The sequence below is a fragment of the Setaria italica genome, chromosome IX, assembly GCF_000263155.2.
Source record: "Setaria italica strain Yugu1 chromosome IX, Setaria_italica_v2.0, whole genome shotgun sequence".
NCBI lineage: Eukaryota > Viridiplantae > Streptophyta > Magnoliopsida > Poales > Poaceae > Setaria > Setaria italica.
The window spans coordinates 51,072,636-51,090,634 of record NC_028458.1 but is presented as its reverse complement, the minus strand read 5'-3'; the positions used below and the strand labels follow the sequence as shown (position 1 = coordinate 51,090,634).

Sequence of the window (17,999 nt, the reverse complement as noted above, 5' to 3'; positions counted from 1 at the left end):
CTTCACCTGAAGGCCAAAGCACGCCCTATCATAGTACAAGAACAAACATCAAACATCACATAAACCACACTCATTTGAAACACCAAACATGCTGAATTCTCATCAAAACCATGGATGAGTTACAAATAGACGGTCTACATTATGAATATATTGAAATAGCTTGGCATTTCCTCACGTACATTCCATAGCTACAGGCACTAATAATTCCATGGAGATCTCTAAAATTTCTTATTTTCTACACTCATGGACAGTCCCTAAAAATAATGTGCTATCTTGCTGCAAGGGCAGCACTTATTTGGCACAATTGGGTGCTTCTAAATGAACGAGATAATGATGGTACACCCTAAACAGAATTTATTAACAGTGGCATCAATTAATTTGAATGGTTGATACAGCTGCTGAGACCTCCCTTGTTCTTGGGTCAGCATCTTCCAGTGAAACACCCCGGTGGTCTTCTCGAACAAGAAGTGGCAGAACGCCAGCTGAGCTCCACGCACTTGCTACAGCATTACTTGCATCACCCAAAGTCACCGAAAAAACTGCATCAAAGCCACCAGCTCCGGGGACTCCAGCTAGCAGAACACCCTCCATATTCATAGTGGCATCTAGTAGTTGTGTTTGTGACTCTGGCTCAATCTGCAAAATTAGGGCAAAGATGACAAACAAGATTGGATAAGAATATTAACACTATTATCTACACTAATATTGACAAACCAGTAGTGATTCATGTTGCTGAGATTATGCTAATCATCATACCGAAGATACTTCTTAGAACATGCTATACTACAACACTTGCAATTTCATAAAGGGAGTCTTACTGGAACACCGGCTGCTATGCCCATCTCGCGCATATGAAGCCTTATCTCAAGGAAAGCATCCCTTGCAGCCAGCAGTGATCTAACAATTGTTTCTTGATGTTGGTTAGTAGCCACCTCTGTCCACTGGTGAGAACGAGAAGAATTTAGTAAAAAAGACATTCAAGATAACCTTTTGCTTTCTTTTTTCTCACAGATTTCAGAATAAAGTGATAGGTGGTGATTAAAAATGGGTGTCTAAGCTCTGGAAAAAAAAAGACAAAAGTATTATGGTTTATCCTTTTTTTTCGGGTGATTATGGTTTATCCTAACACTGCCATTTCCCTGTTCATCAACCTATTACTCCAAACAAATGCAGGTTCAGAAATTTGATAGAGTAATCTAACAAAAAAAGATATAAGTATATAACAAAAAAATGCAGTTACCTTCCCATATGCGAGATGACTACAGGACCGCACTACGGATTCATATGCCTCCTGATGATCTTCAGAAAGTTTTTTTAAGATTCTCAGTTGGTTCTCCAGCGCTGAATTGGCAATTCCCAGCTTAGTCCATGTATCTTTGGATTTCTCAGGGTCAGACTTCTGCCACCGTTTCACAGATCCAACCATTGATGGGGTAGATGTTCCTCCAGTTCCAGGTTCCCCAAGGACCTAGCAAAAAAACTCCAACACTATATTAGAATTCTAGAAGACATTCTTACGAATCAACAAACAAAAACAACACCAAATAAAATGGCAGAAAATATTGTTGGTTCATATTGAGACAAGTTTCCTCCCTGGTTCTTACTGTGTCTTGTGAATAGAAAGACACTCTTTGAATGGCATGCTTCGGACTTTTGGCTAAGAAATCAATCGTGCAAGGGCATGGCAACAATTTTTTTAAAACACCGTGCTCTTGTGCAATGCATGTCACAAAAGTCTTATAATACAAATCATGTGAAGAAACAAAGATAAAAAATTTCAAAGAAATTATTTAAGGGAAGGCAAAGCTGTGACAGACTAAGGCAAAGCAGGAGGCATATCTGGTGATGCTGAGAACACAAACAGGCCAACCATTCTACAACTTATCAATTTTCAAATTTGCATGGCATAGATGTTGGCATGGCGTGCATGTGAGATAGATATGGCATGAAGTTATGACAGAAGTCCCATCCCATATGCTGTCAGTATCAGCATAAGGCATGGCCTAATGGCTATAGCCTATACACATCATAGCATTGCATTGCATGTATCTAGTAAATAAACTGTAAATCCTTTATCACTGGTAGCAGACCATTAGTTCTGGTGGCTGGTTACAACCAGTAAAATGATATGATTGCCATTTCAAAAAACCCGGCCATAAACCATGAGGCTTGGCAACTTACAAGGGTCAACAGAGGAGGCAATGAAAATTGTGTATTCTCGTGATCCCACTTTCGTGTAACAATATCTGATACTGCATCTGGCAACCAAGTCCCACCTGTAGCCTGTAAATATTGCATTACATAAATTACTAGTTCATCAAATGTAGTAAGATTCTTCTGACAAAGTTGATGAACTGCACGCTATAAGTTTCTTACCTGAGCTGAGGAGAGTATTTCTGGAGAAAACCTTATGTAGCGCTGACTCCCATAGACAGCAGCACTAACGTCAAAACCACTTCCAATTTTCCCTTGTGCTATACAATGTGCACTTTGGGCAATAGCGTGAACCAAGTCAAGGTCTCGTCCAGTTGCCCTATTACTGGAAGGTTGTCCAGGACGTGAAAGGTCAACAGCACCAAGATAGTGAAGAAGAGCTGCAACAACTGATGTGGTCATGGCAGCTGATGACCCAAGTCCAGTTTTGGCTACTTCAGGTTTACATTTTTCTCCAGTCATTGATCCATTAGCAACTTCTGAGTTAAATGTAATAGAAGAGAATGGAGGCAATGAAAGCAATACCTCCGGAGTAAGAGGGAGACCACGTGCTTCAATCTGAAGAAACAATAGAAACCAACAAGCTAATTATTTCCAAATGATACAGTAATTTTTGGGTGAGCTCTGGTAGTAAACATGAACTAGGTCAAACAAGGAAATTTGCTACGGTTTGTAGGAGATATTTAGCATGTAAAAGCGAAAGTAAATTAAGATGTTGCAGTTTACTAAACAATACATGGAGAGTAACTTCTGAATGTTTTACAAATTGCACCCAGCAGTCCAGTTCATCAATTAGACATTTTACATTGGCCATTCATTCAAATTTCATTGATTTTTACAATGCATAAAGCATAAAGAAAAATAATAATCTACACAAACTTTATAAGGAAAAGAAAGCAAGCGTTACATGCACATCATACGTCACCTATAAATATTCCAACACATTTACTTTGAGTTCTGCATCTGATTTCCTCCTTTATAGTAAGAAGCTTACTATGCCAATTTTGGTCATAATTAAAGTAATACTTTTATCACAAAGGCATGATCATCATGGAGAGAATACAGAACCAAAGCCCAGTACAAAAGAGTTAACACTTTAAGTTTTAAAGTAGACTCTGGCAACCATGCTATTGTTTTAGTGGAATGTGTAGAGATCAGTAAATATATATTCAAGATTAGACAGTTCGTCTTTTTACTGACCGTTCAAATTAGAAAGCTAAAAGGAGCTACAAGGGTCATGTTAGCAACAAATCTCCCTTTTCTTTCCCAATTGCATAGGGTTTTGGGTATAGTAGACTTGTGCAAAAGGTAAGCTTATACAAATAGGAAGCTTTACCTGCTTTCTATAAGAATAGAAGTCATTGCAACCCAGAATAGTAATGCTCAGACCTGCAAGAACAAGTTTAAACATTTTACAAAAACGAAATGAAAATATGCTCTAGTATACATCGAATATGTGACCAGTGTAGTGCTTTAGAGGAGACAAAGAGAAGCTTCACAACCTTGCAACAGTAGCTTATCCTGCGCATCCTTCCTCTCCTTATCAGTAATGGTTGCTTTAGCAGCTGCTACAGAGAACTGTATGGCCTGCTCCACAAAAGGGTTTGCAGATTCCCTGAAATGCAACACTAAAACTGTCAATGACACTACCACCAAACTCGAGTTTCAGCAAATAATTCAACAAAACAAGAGCACTTTGCCACGAGAATCATTGATAATGATGAGGAACTTGCCTCGCAGACGTCAATTGCAGCGTCGATTTCTTCAGGGACAGCTTGTATGTGGCCTCGCGGGAGAGCTGAGGGGAAGCCACTTTGACATCCGTCCACGCCTAGCACCAGTACAGGGCACACAGGGTGAGAAGCTGAAAACAGCGGAATGGCAGAAGGGGGCTGCGATGAAGGGGAGGGGCGCAGCTGAAGAGGGCTCACCCAGGCCCAGGAGTCGGCGGGGAGGCTGTCACGGAGGGGCCGGACGACGGCGTAGAATCGGGCGGTGGTGCTGAGGACGAGGCCGGCGTTGGGGCGCTCCAGCACGAGGTAGCCACCCGCGACGAGCACCTTCCCGGGCGCCGACGCCACCCTGCGCCCAGATCGAAGCCCAGAGATTGGGGAACGCGAAATCTAGCGGAGTAGCGGGATATAGTAAGATGCCGGTGCTAGCGAGTACTCACACTTCCATGGTCTTCGAATTCTCGGCGGCCGGGAGTTGATCGCCTCCGCTGGAGCTTGGCGGGGATGGAGAGGGGACGGGCTGAACAGCAGCGCGGTGGTAGTGGTACGCTCTCGCGATGGCGGCGACGGCTGGGCGCGGGGTAAGCGTCCGGGTGCGGAGGAACCGAGGGGAGAGAGGGAGTCGGCGGCGACGTGGCAGTGGGGATGCCGCGCCGAGCCGCCGAGAGTGACAGCCCAGGTGGCCGTTCAACTGGACCAGGCTTCGCTCGTTGAATCGTGTGATCCACGAAGCCGTGTGGGCTAAGACCGACTAGGCCAGCGCGTCAGTTTTGGTAGATGAGGTGATGGGCCGTAGCGAGCTGGCTTGGGCTGGACGACGCGGGCTCTCTGTTGTGTTGTGCAAATCTTTTTCTTTTTTTCTTTTTTTCTTTTTTTGCGAAACAGGCTTTGATCTGCCTATCAGCTGCTGCTTCGAGGTTTCGAGCAGTTTGTGGAGTTGAAGAGTAGAAAAAATACAAGGGGATTTGCACGTAATCAAGCATCGATGTTGCAGAAACCTAACGACTCTTCTACTGTTTATATTATGCAAAAAGTGCAGAAGGGAAAAAATGTGATGCGCTTTCTGCAATTCTGGCATATGAGAGTTGTGACCAGGAATCCTCATCTGCAAGACCTGAAACACCTTGTATGCTTGTGGAAGGCGAACAGGCCGCCTGACACTGACGAGCCCTAATAGAGACAGATCCAAAACAACTGCCCTGCGTCCGGTTATGATGCAGTTAGTTAGAGCCTAGAGGAATCTCCCAATCTCCCTGCACGCGAACCACCAGCAGCGGAGGCCCCTCCTGCATGCCACCATCCGATTGGCCATCGCCCTTCTGCTGCGCTGCGCTCACACCACGCCATGCCATGCCACCATCTAATGCGCGGTCAGATCGATGGTTAGCTGCAAATCAAGCTCCCTGCCCACTGATCCATTAAACAAAGCCTGGTCAATGGGGGGCGTCGCGGGCTCTGGCTCTTCCGACAGGGACACGTTGTGGTCCATGGCCTCTCGAGCCTGAAGGGGACCCGGCGATCGATCCATGGATCCATCCATCCATGCATCGAGCTAGCTGCATTATGAGCTGCAACCTCCAGCAGGAGAGCAAGGCATCTGCTCTACCTGATGGATCGATCAGTATCAGCTGCCTCTCTCTGAAGAGAAAATATATGCATATATTCACAAGTATACAAGTGGCCTGCTTCCGGCCTCCCTTGAGTATTTGTTTGAACCGCCGATCACCTGATCCTCAGAGGGAGCCTCTCATATGATATGATGATTGGGGACGTTGTCAATTCTTTTGGGGTTGGCCAGTGGGGGCGGGTGGAGTAAAATAGGAGGGGGATGGCATGTGAGACAATGTGGCTTTGTTCCCTATTGAATTATCGCTCTAACGAATTGTATCCATTCATCAATGTGCTTTCTTAATTCTGAGTCAACAGTTGAAGTTCTGAACTTTATGATGATTTTCTTTTTCGGAGACCGGTCTTTCTGATGATATGCATGGACACTGCGATTAAACTGCTGGGTTAACCGCCAATCCGCAGTTACTAAAAGACCTTTCGACAACTATAGGTGAAATATTTCAGTGCTGAGCTAAAAGAACTACAGTTGAATGACAGGGATTCTCATTGGCAATCGGAACTGAGTTTTTCTTTTCCTTGAACAGCTTGTAGGTTATGTAGTAGTAGTAGTATCACTGTATTTTAGTTGTGTTCTAGAATGGAAAGATCCAAGTATGTAGGGAATGCATATACACTACAGGTATGTATGGGCATAAGAAAGACGAGCGCCGGAGCGAGGTTCATGAACCTAGCTCGACAATGATTGGTTCGTTGGGCCGAGAAAGAGACGATCGAACACTTGGCGCGGCCTCGGAGCGGGATGAGAGCGACGAGGCGACGGCGAATGATGGATGCCCGCAAGCTTTCGTCGCCTCATCAAAGTTTGCGAAAGCGCTAAAGGATCCCGGCTCTCTTGAACTAACCCCCTTTTTTGAAATGCTCCCTTTTGTTGCTGCTAGACGAAGCAGATGAAAAGGAGCGCTCCTTGCTGTTGTTGTAAAGCGGGGAAGAAATAAAGTGCGCTGCACATCTGTAAATAAACAGAGCCAGCTCTCTGTTGTTAGGAGAGCGCGAGGCGTGTCTTGCCTGCACGTCGCCACTCGAGTCTAGTGTCGTTTTTCTCCTTGAGGAAAGTCACATGAAGCCATCATGGAACCTGGGATCGATCTGCGAGTGTGTGACTGGCATGATTAGCAATGATACTACTACGAGATCCTTTCTTACTGTACTAGGTTTATTAGCAAATCCTAGGCGCATTGATCGACCGGCTGATGCTCTTGAGCAGCCCGTGAATGCCGGCTTTGTTATAACTAAATCGACCCAACTACACAAAGCATCAAGCCGTCGATGAACCAGAGGATTATTTGAGGTGGCGTGCCGAGAGCTCTCAGGTTCAGTCTTTGTTCAGCTGGCTTCGATTTTTTAAACGTGCACGAGCGAAGCCAAAGCAACGTTAATTACTGTTGCTAGGCGGCCGGCCGGCCGGCCGGCCGGTCACGTGTCCATGCTGTCGTAGCGTATAGTAGCCGCGTATACGCACAGCTACAGAGCGCGGCCGCGCGGGGGGAGCAGGCACACGCGGCGGCGCCCTGCAGAGGCGCGCCGCGGTCGCCGGCCGGCGCCGCGCGGCGGGACAGGCGTGCATGGCCGCGGGGCTCGGTGTCGACGCGGCCCGGCCGGCCGGCCAACGTGCACGTACATCTCGGCTCCGCTACCTGCTAGGCTATAGCATGCAATGCATGTACACGCACTCGTCGAGCCGCGCTGGACTACTGGCTAAGCATACGTGCGCTACACGACGTCCGGATCGGAGGTCGTCGTACGCGGTGCTGCGCGTCGCCGGGGACGTACGCGTTCGTCGCGTTCAGAACTAACTGCCTATCGCCACGTACGTGCAGTGCATCAGTGCACGCATGTGTAGGAGACACGCAAGGAAGCATCCTAGCTGGATGCTGGACGCAGCAGTACTGGCGGTGTGACTGCTGCTAGCTAGACGGGCTCCAGTGTTCAGTTATTACTTGAGCTGTTGATCATGAGCTGCATTGGCTGCCGTGATCGGAGGCGTGCGTGCAGGGACTCAGACTACATACAGAGACCACACTTGGACTCAGGACTAGTACCACACGTTTTCACAGTGCAGACAGCCGCTCTGCAGGAAGCGGGCACGCCCATGCCCATCCTCCTATAGATCTACGGCCGCTTGTTGCTTGCAGTTGCAGATGGGTTGCAGTCTTGCAGACGCGACGGGAGTGGTGAACACTGAACAGCGCACGCGTACACTTCACCGACAAGCTAGAGGCTCCGGCCGGCGTGTGTACATTTGACTCGCGATGCTGGCCGGCTCGTGTGTTTAGGACATCGATCAGATCGCGCGGCAGCTAGCGCTAGTGTTGCCTAGAGCAAGCTGGCAAACTAGCTAAGGTTGCTTGCTTGTGCAGCCGCGCTGACTTGTGCGTGGTCTCCGTGGAGACGGAAGGAAGGAAGGATCGAGACTGAATGGCTGTGGGCACTCCGGTGATCTCTGCACGGGGATCCGCGATGCCCAACACGGATTCGCCAACCCCAACATCCTGCACGCGTGGATGCACCCCAACATCCAACGAGCAAGCAAAGTCATCCACCCTCACATGTGTCCAACTAATCTCATAGAAACCATCAACCAGTTTACTAAAATGCTGTATACGTACTCTGATGCTTGCTGGGTAAAATGCTGCAGTAACCTACACGTCTGAGCCGCCGCCTCTGTTGCATCTGTACATGTAACACCATTTCTTTATCCATCGTTTCGGTTTTACCGGTATCACGCACGCACGCGCACGTGATGATTGTACGGCGGAAACGATTCGAAACGGCCTCCCAAGTCCATGTCACAGTAGACATGCTGGGCGGTTGATCTGGCGGCCTAGCTGGTGTATCGGTAACCGCACACTGTTCGCCAGAATACTGGGTGCAGGTTACTGCTGCATGAGTAGCGAACCCCAGAGAAGGAGAAGCAGATCGCAATCAGCATTCAGAAACAACATGTATAGTCAATTGGCTGGGCTAGCTGTTGCACGCCGGTGTGTGGCCTAGATCGCAGGGATCGGGCTGCGGGTAATTTGACGGTGAAAAACTGTCTGGTCTCGGTTGCAACTTGCAACTGGCCGGTACATGCAAGTGGGACAGTGAGCAGCAGCTGGCTGCAGCCCCTAGTTATCTTATATATCGCCCGGGTAATAAGATCCCAACTGTCATCTCAGGCGATCTCACTTAGTAGTAGAAGAAGATCAATCTGACAGTGGATTCGTTGTGCTTGTTATTACCGCCAAATCTGCAGCAGGTGCAAGCTGCACTACCTTAATTAGAGAACAAAAGAATTGTGCAGACACGATCCGTTTCAGATATTGCGCATCTGAAATCCGGCGTTGCCACTAGCTCCCACGTTTGCCTCTGCTTCTTGGCGCCACTCGTTCGATCCTTGGTGTTTTTCAGCTAAGCTGCCAGCCAGACGCGGACAACTAACACACACACACACACACACACACACACACACACACACACCAGCTGCAAGCCTCGACATTATATTAGCTTGAGCACTAGCGCTAGGATCACATAACGCACGCAGGTGGATCGAGCCAGCCGCAAAGCTCCTGCCGAGCAAAGCGAGCGAGCGCCCTCGCTAATCATTTGGGCGAGGCGAACGAAATCCCAGCATGTGGCGGCCGCCGGCCGCCCCCCGGGCCCTGCACTTGCGCGAGTTTTCTTTCACAGGCTCGGGTGCGGAAGCGGAATAAAGATCAGGAATCTTGCCGCGGAAACCCAGACCCAGCAGGGAACGATCGGAAACGAGTGCGCTGCCGCTGCGCGCGCGCGCCGGCACGAGACGGGTTGGTTGATAATACACGCAGATGCCGCGCGCGCTCAACATGCGAGCCGCGCGCAGCGTGGGCGGGGATCACAGAATCTCAAGGGGTGGACGGCGCCGGCGGAGATAGATGCCGTTGTTGCCAGAGTCAGAGAGGCATCAACGCATGCATGTCCGAGCGTGGACGGCTGAATTGAGGCCCTGTTTATTTGCAACTTGGGAGGAATTTCTGTTAGTTCTTAGTTGTTACGGGATCAGAACTAGATTTGTTTCCTCTGAATTTTTCACGTTTCGAACATAACCTTAACCGGGAGGTAAATGTTAGGTACTCCCCGTTCACTGGTACTCACCACAAGATTATCTTAAGAAGACGTAATTGGATTGGTAGGTTGGATGAGCTCTGGTGTGGCACGATTTGCGTTCGATCGACGAGTTGTTTAATTAGTCCTGGGCTTAAAGCAGCTAGAGGCAGATGTAACAGCTAGCTAATAGGTTAGTGAGAGGGAGAGGACGACAAGCGAGCAAGTTCATCCATCAGCCAATTCGAAAGGTGTCGTGTTTGGTAGACGGGCCGGGGGCATCATTCAGCACTAGAATTACGACCGGGAATTGGGGCTTTTTTTTACCTACTTATATTCCTCAAGCCTGGCATATGTTGGGCGCATTTAGCTCCTTCTTTCTCTGAAAAAAAGAATTGTTGTTCTCGGCACCTAATTAAGCCACAGTGAACGACGACCGAGCGGACGAGCCATATACATGCCACCTAACAGTGGCGTATTCACATGAATACCCATGATTTTACATAATTATTTTGATACATGTATCATGTAGCACTAATACATGTATAAAAACAAGAATACTAGTAGATTTTTCATTCTAAAAGGAGTACTAGGAGGACGAGCAGCACGGTTCACCACATCCCTGTACGCTGACGATGCGGCGATTTTCATTAAGCCAACACGAAAAGACATAACCAACTTGACGAACATCCTGCAGCATTTCGGCGAAGCCACAGGCCTACGTACGAATCTGCACAAAACACAGATTGCACCCATCAGTTGTAATACCGTCGATTTGGACCACTTACTTCGCGATATGCTGGCGACAAGAACAACCTTCCCAATACGCTATCTGGGCATCCCACTCACGACAAGGCGCCTGAGGAAAATTGACTTCCAACCCCTCGTTGATAAACTGGCCGGCAAGCTATCAGCATGGACGGGTCGTCAGCTAACTCAAGCTGGCAGAATAACCCTCACAAAATCGGTCCTCTCGGCACAACCGGTATATTTACTCACAGCTATCAAACCGAGTAAAGAGGTGCTCCAGGATATAGACAAAATCCGGAAAAAATTCCTATGGGCAGGGGACCAGCAACTTACTGGAGGCAAATGCAAAGTTAACTGGACGAAAACCTGCCTCCCAAAACAACGAGGGGGCCTGGGTATCCCAGACCTAGAGAAATTCGCACGAGCCCTCCGTCTCAGGTGGCTCTGGCACGAATGGGTATCCCCGGAAAAACCCTGGAACAACATGGGAACCCCTTGCGACGAAGCTGACAGGAAGCTGTTTGCGGCATGCACCTCCATCACTCTGGGAGACGGCAAGAAAACTAGCTTCTGATCTTCCGGATGGTTGCAGGGTCAACGCCCTAAGGACATCGCCCCGCTCCTTTACGCCATTTCGCGCAGAAAGAATAGGAGTGTCCATGATGCTCTCAGTCGAAATAACTGGTTACGCGACCTCGTGATCGACCATAACATCACCGTTTCTCACCTAGCGTCGATTGCACAGTTGTGGCAAATGGTCAGTGCTACGGAACTCAGATCAGGGGAGGACGACATTATCACCTGGAAGCTGACAAACTCAGGACTGTATACTACGGCCTCGGCATATAAAGCACAATTCCTGAGTTGCACCGAAACACCACACGTTTCCTCCATATGGAAATCTTGGGCACCACCAAAATGCAAATTCTTCGCGTGGTTAATTACGCAGAACCGAATCTGGTCAGCTGATCGCTTAGCCAAGCGAGGCTGGCCGCACAACACATCCTGCGTCCTATGTCGTTCCACTATGGAGACTGAACACCACCTTTTAGCCGAGTGCCGATACACACGGAGAATCTGGAACCAAACGGCGACATGGCTAGCGCAGCCTGCACTACGACCAAATGAATGGAGACCTTCAGCCAACGCTATGGAGTGGTGGACGGCTATCACCACAACACCGGACTCGCCACGTAAAGCTCTACGCAGCCTCACCCTTTTAATCATGTGGGAAATTTGGAAGGAACGGAACGCACGTACTTTCAACCGGCATGAAACATCACCGTCAACCCTAATGATGAAGATCAAAGATGAGGCCTCCGCTTGGCTCTTGGCGGGGGCCAAAGACCTAGCGATATTTCTATCTCGCGAGTAATCCCGTTTCGGCCTCTAGTTTTTCCTTCCTTTTTCCTTCCTTATTTGCTTTTCTATCCCGAACTGTCAGGATTTCATCTGTCTTTTCTACTATATCAATGAAATAGGCACCGTCTCGTGCCCGTTCGTTAAAAAAAAAAGGAGTTTCTACGAGGATCCAGTGAGTTTTCATCATTTTTGTGCCGACACTTTTGATGTTCTATATTGTATTGAACAAAAAGTTTCACAATGAACACCAAAATTCAAAATCCTGACTGCGCCACTGCCGCCTAACCTAACTCGGTGCATCGTATATATTCCACGTACTGGAAGTTGACCTCGGGCTCGGACGGGAGAAGTTAGGAACGATACGTGTCGAGCGCATTATATATTTCTCGCAGAGTGTGGCACACGTACGAGGGCATTACCATTGCAGACGACAAAACCTGCCGGTTTGCTGCATGCTGAGTAGATCGAGTGCTAATGATACCAGATGCTTATGTATATGTATCTCCATAGACAAATGCGTGGGCCGTATTTTGGAACAGGTACTAACAGTCATTGCTCAGTTTAACAAGCTAGGGGTGTTTCATTTGCACCACACCTGCAACACATGGTGGAGTTAGTCTGCTGCCACACCACCGGCGCTTGGAGTCATCCTAACCCAGGTTCCGTAGTGGAGCATGTAAACGCACTCTTCTCCAGTAAAATTCATGTGTCCCAAACGGCTGTTGTACATCTTTTGAAATATAGTACGATCGATGCTCACATATGATTATATGAACATGACACTTATGAAATATGTGTACATCACACTTCTGTGAGGAGCTTGAGCAACCAATGGACGATATTCTGAGATTGACGAAGTCACTATTGGTGTATCGCCATCAAAAGGAGACATCGCCTATATAAAAAGAAAGAATAGCGTCATTAATTTCTAAAATAAAAAAAAACAATCGCTCATGCTAAATCGATGACTTAACCTGTGTGAACAGATTTCACGACAGGAACAAAAATATGTCGAACATGGTCGCGTGTCAGCGGAAAATGCAGATTTTGTGTTGAAGAGGCTACTGATGGGGACTGACCTGAAATGCAGACTTGAGATTTATTAAAAACCAACGCTACATGTATCGGATAGGATCTCAATTCGGCGGTGCTCGGAAGCTTCAACCCTTTCGGACGTCAACCCCACTCCTGGAAACCTCGAAAGGCGGATCGAGCTAGCAGTCTAGCAGCTACAGCTTAGGTGGCCGATCATGTCGACGCCGATGCCGCTCTCATGCACGGGCCCCCGCGCGGCCCGTGCGATCACGAACTGAATATGCGCGCGAACATGCACGTCAAAATCAATCATGCGCGCGACCGATCTCGATCTGTCAACCAAATAAAACTTCATTCATTCCAGCTCGTAGGAAAAGAAAGCTACATATATACGCGCGCGAGTCAGATCACCGATCGATCGCCGTCGCGTCATCATGTTCGCTTGTTCAGTTCAGTAGCAGCTAATAACGAACAGTTGATGCGGATCGGCCGCGCCGCGGGAACAAACCGTCGCCAGGACTTCAGGATCTTATCTTGAAAGCTTTGGTGGAGCTAGGGAGGTAGCTAGGCAGTGCTCAACTGTGCATCGCACGACCTCCCATCACCGGCAGTTGGACGGATTGGGTGCAGTGTGTAGATCGGACGGTCGAGCTGAGGTGATCTTGGAACAGTGGGGAAGGGTTTGTAGACGCCGGTTTAAAGTTCTGACAGGTGATGGAAGAAAGAGAAAGAGAAAGAGCCTGAAGTTGGTGCCACGTTGACCAAGATCAGTCGCAGTTAACTAGGTTTCAGAAGCTGATAAGAAGATCAGGTGGGCTCAGTCCGAGGCGAAATCAACTCCACCAAATAAGAGAAAGTGTGAAGATTTATCTTTAATAGTTTTTAGAAATAGATGTAATAGTCATGTCGTAAGTGACTAGAATTTTAGCTTGCTACAGGGCCTTGTAAAAAATTAATCAATCAATACAACATTTCGGCACCACGCCGACAAAACCTTAGGAGTAGGAGTAGAGTAGATTCGACGAGTTTCTTCTAGCACGCAAGGCTGCATGGCTTTGACCTCGGGCAAGCTTGTAAGTACCGTCACCCGGTCATTACGATCTCTATCAAAACCTTCTGAGTTAAGTCTCATATTCTGATATTGTTGTGTGACTAGTTATCGAGTTATCTTAGATTGCAAGTAGAACTTTCTAGGTTTTGTCTATTATTCTGCTTGTTTTTGACGTTGTTCACGTTATCAAACAACTTAGATCTGATTAGGTTGTCTTCATCGGCTCCCTTGCCTCGTTTAAACGTTCACAGTTATCAGATCGTATCGGCTGGTAGACTCTGCATGCTTTCGCTGGTTTATATGTTAGGTCCGATAGATCTTTACCCCTGCCCCTTATATTGCTAACCGTCATGCCTCTGATGTCAGCGTGCTACCATTGAGAGCCGATGCTTCGGTCGGATCTTATTCGTATCTCACGAAAGTATGATGACATCATTGAGCCGATAGGGGCGTATGTGAGGCCTTGTTGCTGCGAGCCTATCTGTTAAGATTGACGGGTCGACGTTAATGCCCTCTCACCGTGTTACCTTGTCTAAGTTTAATTACACGGTTAAGACATTGGTTAAACTTTGTTACCTTATAGACTTGCAAGCGGTAGGTAAGAGGTCTTTGGTGATTGTGTTTTAGTCTTTTACGTTAACAGATCGAGGTTAATGCTCTCTCATTCGTGTTGCGTTGTCTATGTTCAATACACTTATCAAGATATTAATTAAGATTTGTTAATGTATCTAGCTTTCAGCATCGGTTGGTCCTTGTTGCTATGTTCTAATCTTTTAAGTTAGTAGAATGATGCCAATGCCCTCTCATTCGTGTTATCTTGTCTGAGTTCAATACACTTATTAATACATTGGCTAGATCTGTTAGCTTATCCGATAAGTGCGTGGTTAACGAGGGCTCCCTTTTATGGCTGTGGTGTTACAATGCTTTATCTTACCCCGTCTGACATAGCCGATGTCACATGCCATTAGTGTTTTATTCATTTGTACCGCATGCTTACATTAAATATCTATCTGTCATGGTTTTTATCAAAAACGCCTACCCATGAGTTCGAGAGGCTTCGCCGCCGACCGGCTCAGGAATTTAATGTTTACCTTGTCAATTTTCAGATCAAATTGATTGGCACGCTTTATACTACTCGCGAGCCGTTTGGAGCCACACTGGAGTTAAGAAGATCTTCCAAATTCTCCGTGTCGTTCAACGCAGAAGCCTGAGGTTTAGATTTTGCGCCAACGGCTCTATGTAATTTGCTCGTGGCGGAACTGTGGTCGAATACGAGGACTGTGAGGGTAACAGCCTAACAGGTAATCTTAGAATGCTGCTGCGTGGTTCAACGGTCAAAATGTCTGTGATGTGCCGGTCGATCTCTTCGGGGAACCTGGTTCGATCGGCTCATCGGCAACATGAGAAAAAGAGAACGTGCTTTTGCCGACCCGTGGTAACTCAGTTACGTGGATACCGCACGTATCATCAAACACACTTTTAAAGCAATGTCATCGAACTTTTAGACCAGCATAGTTTGAAAATCGCAACCTGAGAACAAGCATCTGCCGGGAAGAGAGAGAGAGAGAGCAGTTCTCTGAACCGAGATTTTACTTTTACACATACGGACATACGGTTATTCGTCGGCAGAATAAAACACCATGGCAATCTCGTCCGTCCAACAGTTTGACCGAGCATCTCGTGTCCGTCCACTCCCCGGTAGAGCAGTAAAACACCCTGACGGACACGGGAGACCGTTCGGGACCCGACGACCCCCGGCGGCACGGCCCACGCTGCTCGGTGCTCGCCCCCGTCGATCTCACCGACGCAGGCCTTTATAAGCACCCGACCCCCCCGCGCTCACACAGACTCGACTCGCACCCATTCCCTCTCCTCCAACCCGTCTCACTCGCCATGCACATGGAAGCGCCGCCGCCAATGGACGCGGCTCACGACCCCGCGCCCTTCTCTCCGCTCTCCTCCGACGCCGCCCTCTCCCCGCACTTCCCGCCGGCGCTGGCGGACGCGGGCGCCGGCGCGCTGGACCTCTCCTTCACCTCCACGGCCTCCGCCTCCACCTCCTCCTTCACCACCGCCACCACCTTCAGCGCGCGGAGCTCGCTGTCGCTGCCCTCCTTCTCCTCCTCCACCTCGCTCTCCCCGCGCCCGCACTCCTCCGCCGCGTCCCCGCACTGGGCGCACCTCGCCGCCGCCCGCGCCGCCACGCCCGACGGCGTGCTCCGCCTCGCGCACCTCCATCTCGTCCGCGAGCTCGGCCACGGCCACCTCGCCCGCGTCTTCCTATGCCGCCTCAAGAGCTCCCCGCCGGCGTCCCCGCTCTTCGCGCTCAAGGTCGTCGACCTCCGCGACGACGACCCGTCCAGGGTCTCCCACGTCCTCGCCGAGTCGCGCGTCCTCTCCTCGCTCGACCACCCCTTCGTGCCAACCCTCTACGCGCGCCTCGACGCCGGCCGCTACGCGTGCTTCCTCATGGACTACTGCTCCGGGGGCGACCTCCATGCGGTGCTCCGGCGCCGCCCTGGCGGCCGTCTGCCCGTCGCCGCGGCGAGGTTCTACGCCGCCGAGGTGCTGCTCGCGCTCGAGTACCTCCACGCGCTCGGCTTCGTGTACCGCGACCTCAAGCCGGAGAACATCCTCCTCCGGGGCGACGGCCACGTCGTGCTCTCCGACTTCGACCTCGCGCTCCCGGCGTCCGTGGAGCCCGCCGTCCGGCGCCGCCAGGTGCGGAAGCAGAGCCGCCGCAGGAAGAGCATACTGCTGCCGTCGTGCTTCTCTGGCGCCAATGGCGGCAGCGGCGACGACGGTGACGAGGTGGAGATCGACGCCAAGGAGCGGTTTGAGTTCGTGGCCGAGCCGACGTCGGCGAGCTCCAAGGACTGCGTGGGCACGCACGAGTACCTCGCGCCAGAGCTCGTGAGTGGGAGCGGCCACGGCAACGGCGTCGACTGGTGGGCCTTCGGCGTGTTCCTCTACGAGCTCGTCTACGGTCGCACGCCCTTCAAGGGCCACACCAAGGAGGTCACCCTCAAGAACATCCTCTCCAAGCAGGTCACCTACCCGCAGCTTGACGGCGAGGCCGACGCGGCCCAGCTCCGGGACCTCGTCGGGCGGCTCCTCGAGCGGGACCCGCGCCGCCGCATGGGCGCCGCGCGCGGCGCTGCCGAGATCAAGCGGCACCCGTTCTTCGCCGGCGTGGACTGGGCGCTGATACGGTGCGTGGCGCCCCCCGTGGTGCCGGACAAGGAGGCCGCCGCGTCCCCCGCCGGCGGGGACAGGAAGGCGGCGAAGCTCGGGAGCTGGAGCAGCATGGGCAGCAACTGCAGCAGCAAGAAGCGGAAGAGCAGCAGCTTCAACGGGAGGAGGTCGAATTGCGAGGAGAGGCAGGGGGTCTTCCGCAAGCTCATGAGTTGGAGCCAGGAGAACCGACCCAGCAGCAAGACCAAGACGACGACGATGAACAAAGTAAAATGATAGTCTGATGGGTCTTCTTCCCCGGCTTAATTTTGGTGTGATTTTGGGGTCCTGGGTTCGGTTTAGCGTCGTTTATTTAGGTTATTACTTTTGTTACTCTAGTGAATGTATAGAGTGGTGTGGATCATGGGTCTGATCGAGTTGTACAAAGAGCGAGGCGATGCATGTCACTGAGTTGATCAGCTGACAAGGTTTGGTCCATGCTCAGACGTGGAGAAACTTCATCCCTTGTTTAGTAGTAAAAAAGTTTTAACTTCTTTCATGCTATTCGTGCCGATGTGGGAACTGGATACTAAAGTGAGATTCAGCTCCGAGGATTGACTGATTGACTCATCAAGTTCTTCCCGAGTAATCCGTAAAGTTACGGAACGTGTGGCATCAAGGCCCCCCTTGCAGCCATCTTATGTCCTGAACTCCCCAACCCCTGTGTAATGGTGCAAATGTTTTCGAACAGATGGCCGTAATGATGTTACTGGATGAAACAATATCTGAATTCCCAGCACTGTAATGCTTTTTTTTACACAAATCTGCGCAGTAGTTTGGTTTCAGCCTTTCATGATTCGGAGCTATAGCAGATTGCTAGTATACAAGCTAGAAGGAAATGAAAACGAGGGGGCGTTGTCGATTAGTTCGCGCCCGCCTCGACGGATCGATCGGTATGGAGGGACGGCCCACTAGCACCAGAAAGCTAC

General features: G+C 49.7%; 2 protein-coding genes across 2 annotated transcripts; one reads left to right on the top strand and one right to left on the bottom strand.

Moving 5' to 3' along the window:
* Positions 1-73: 73 nt before the first annotated feature.
* LOC101757567 (phosphomevalonate kinase, peroxisomal) lies at positions 74-4,575 on the bottom strand. The gene is made up of 10 exons (XM_004984930.4): positions 4,388-4,575; positions 4,146-4,296; positions 3,948-4,045; positions 3,717-3,829; positions 3,551-3,603; positions 2,377-2,772; positions 2,182-2,283; positions 1,241-1,468; positions 819-941; positions 74-636 (listed from the first exon to the last, which is right to left on the bottom strand). The coding sequence occupies exons 1-10, from the start codon at positions 4,393-4,395 to the stop codon at positions 370-372; spliced, it is 1,539 nt and encodes a 512-aa protein (XP_004984987.1). The 5' UTR covers positions 4,396-4,575; the 3' UTR covers positions 74-369.
* An 11,122-nt stretch (positions 4,576-15,697) lies between these two features.
* On the top strand, positions 15,698-17,569 carry LOC101757175 (serine/threonine-protein kinase WAG1). Its single transcript, XM_004984929.3, has one exon. The coding sequence runs from the start codon at positions 15,730-15,732 to the stop codon at positions 17,305-17,307; it is 1,578 nt and encodes a 525-aa protein (XP_004984986.1). The 5' UTR covers positions 15,698-15,729; the 3' UTR covers positions 17,308-17,569.
* Positions 17,570-17,999: the final 430 nt, after the last annotated feature.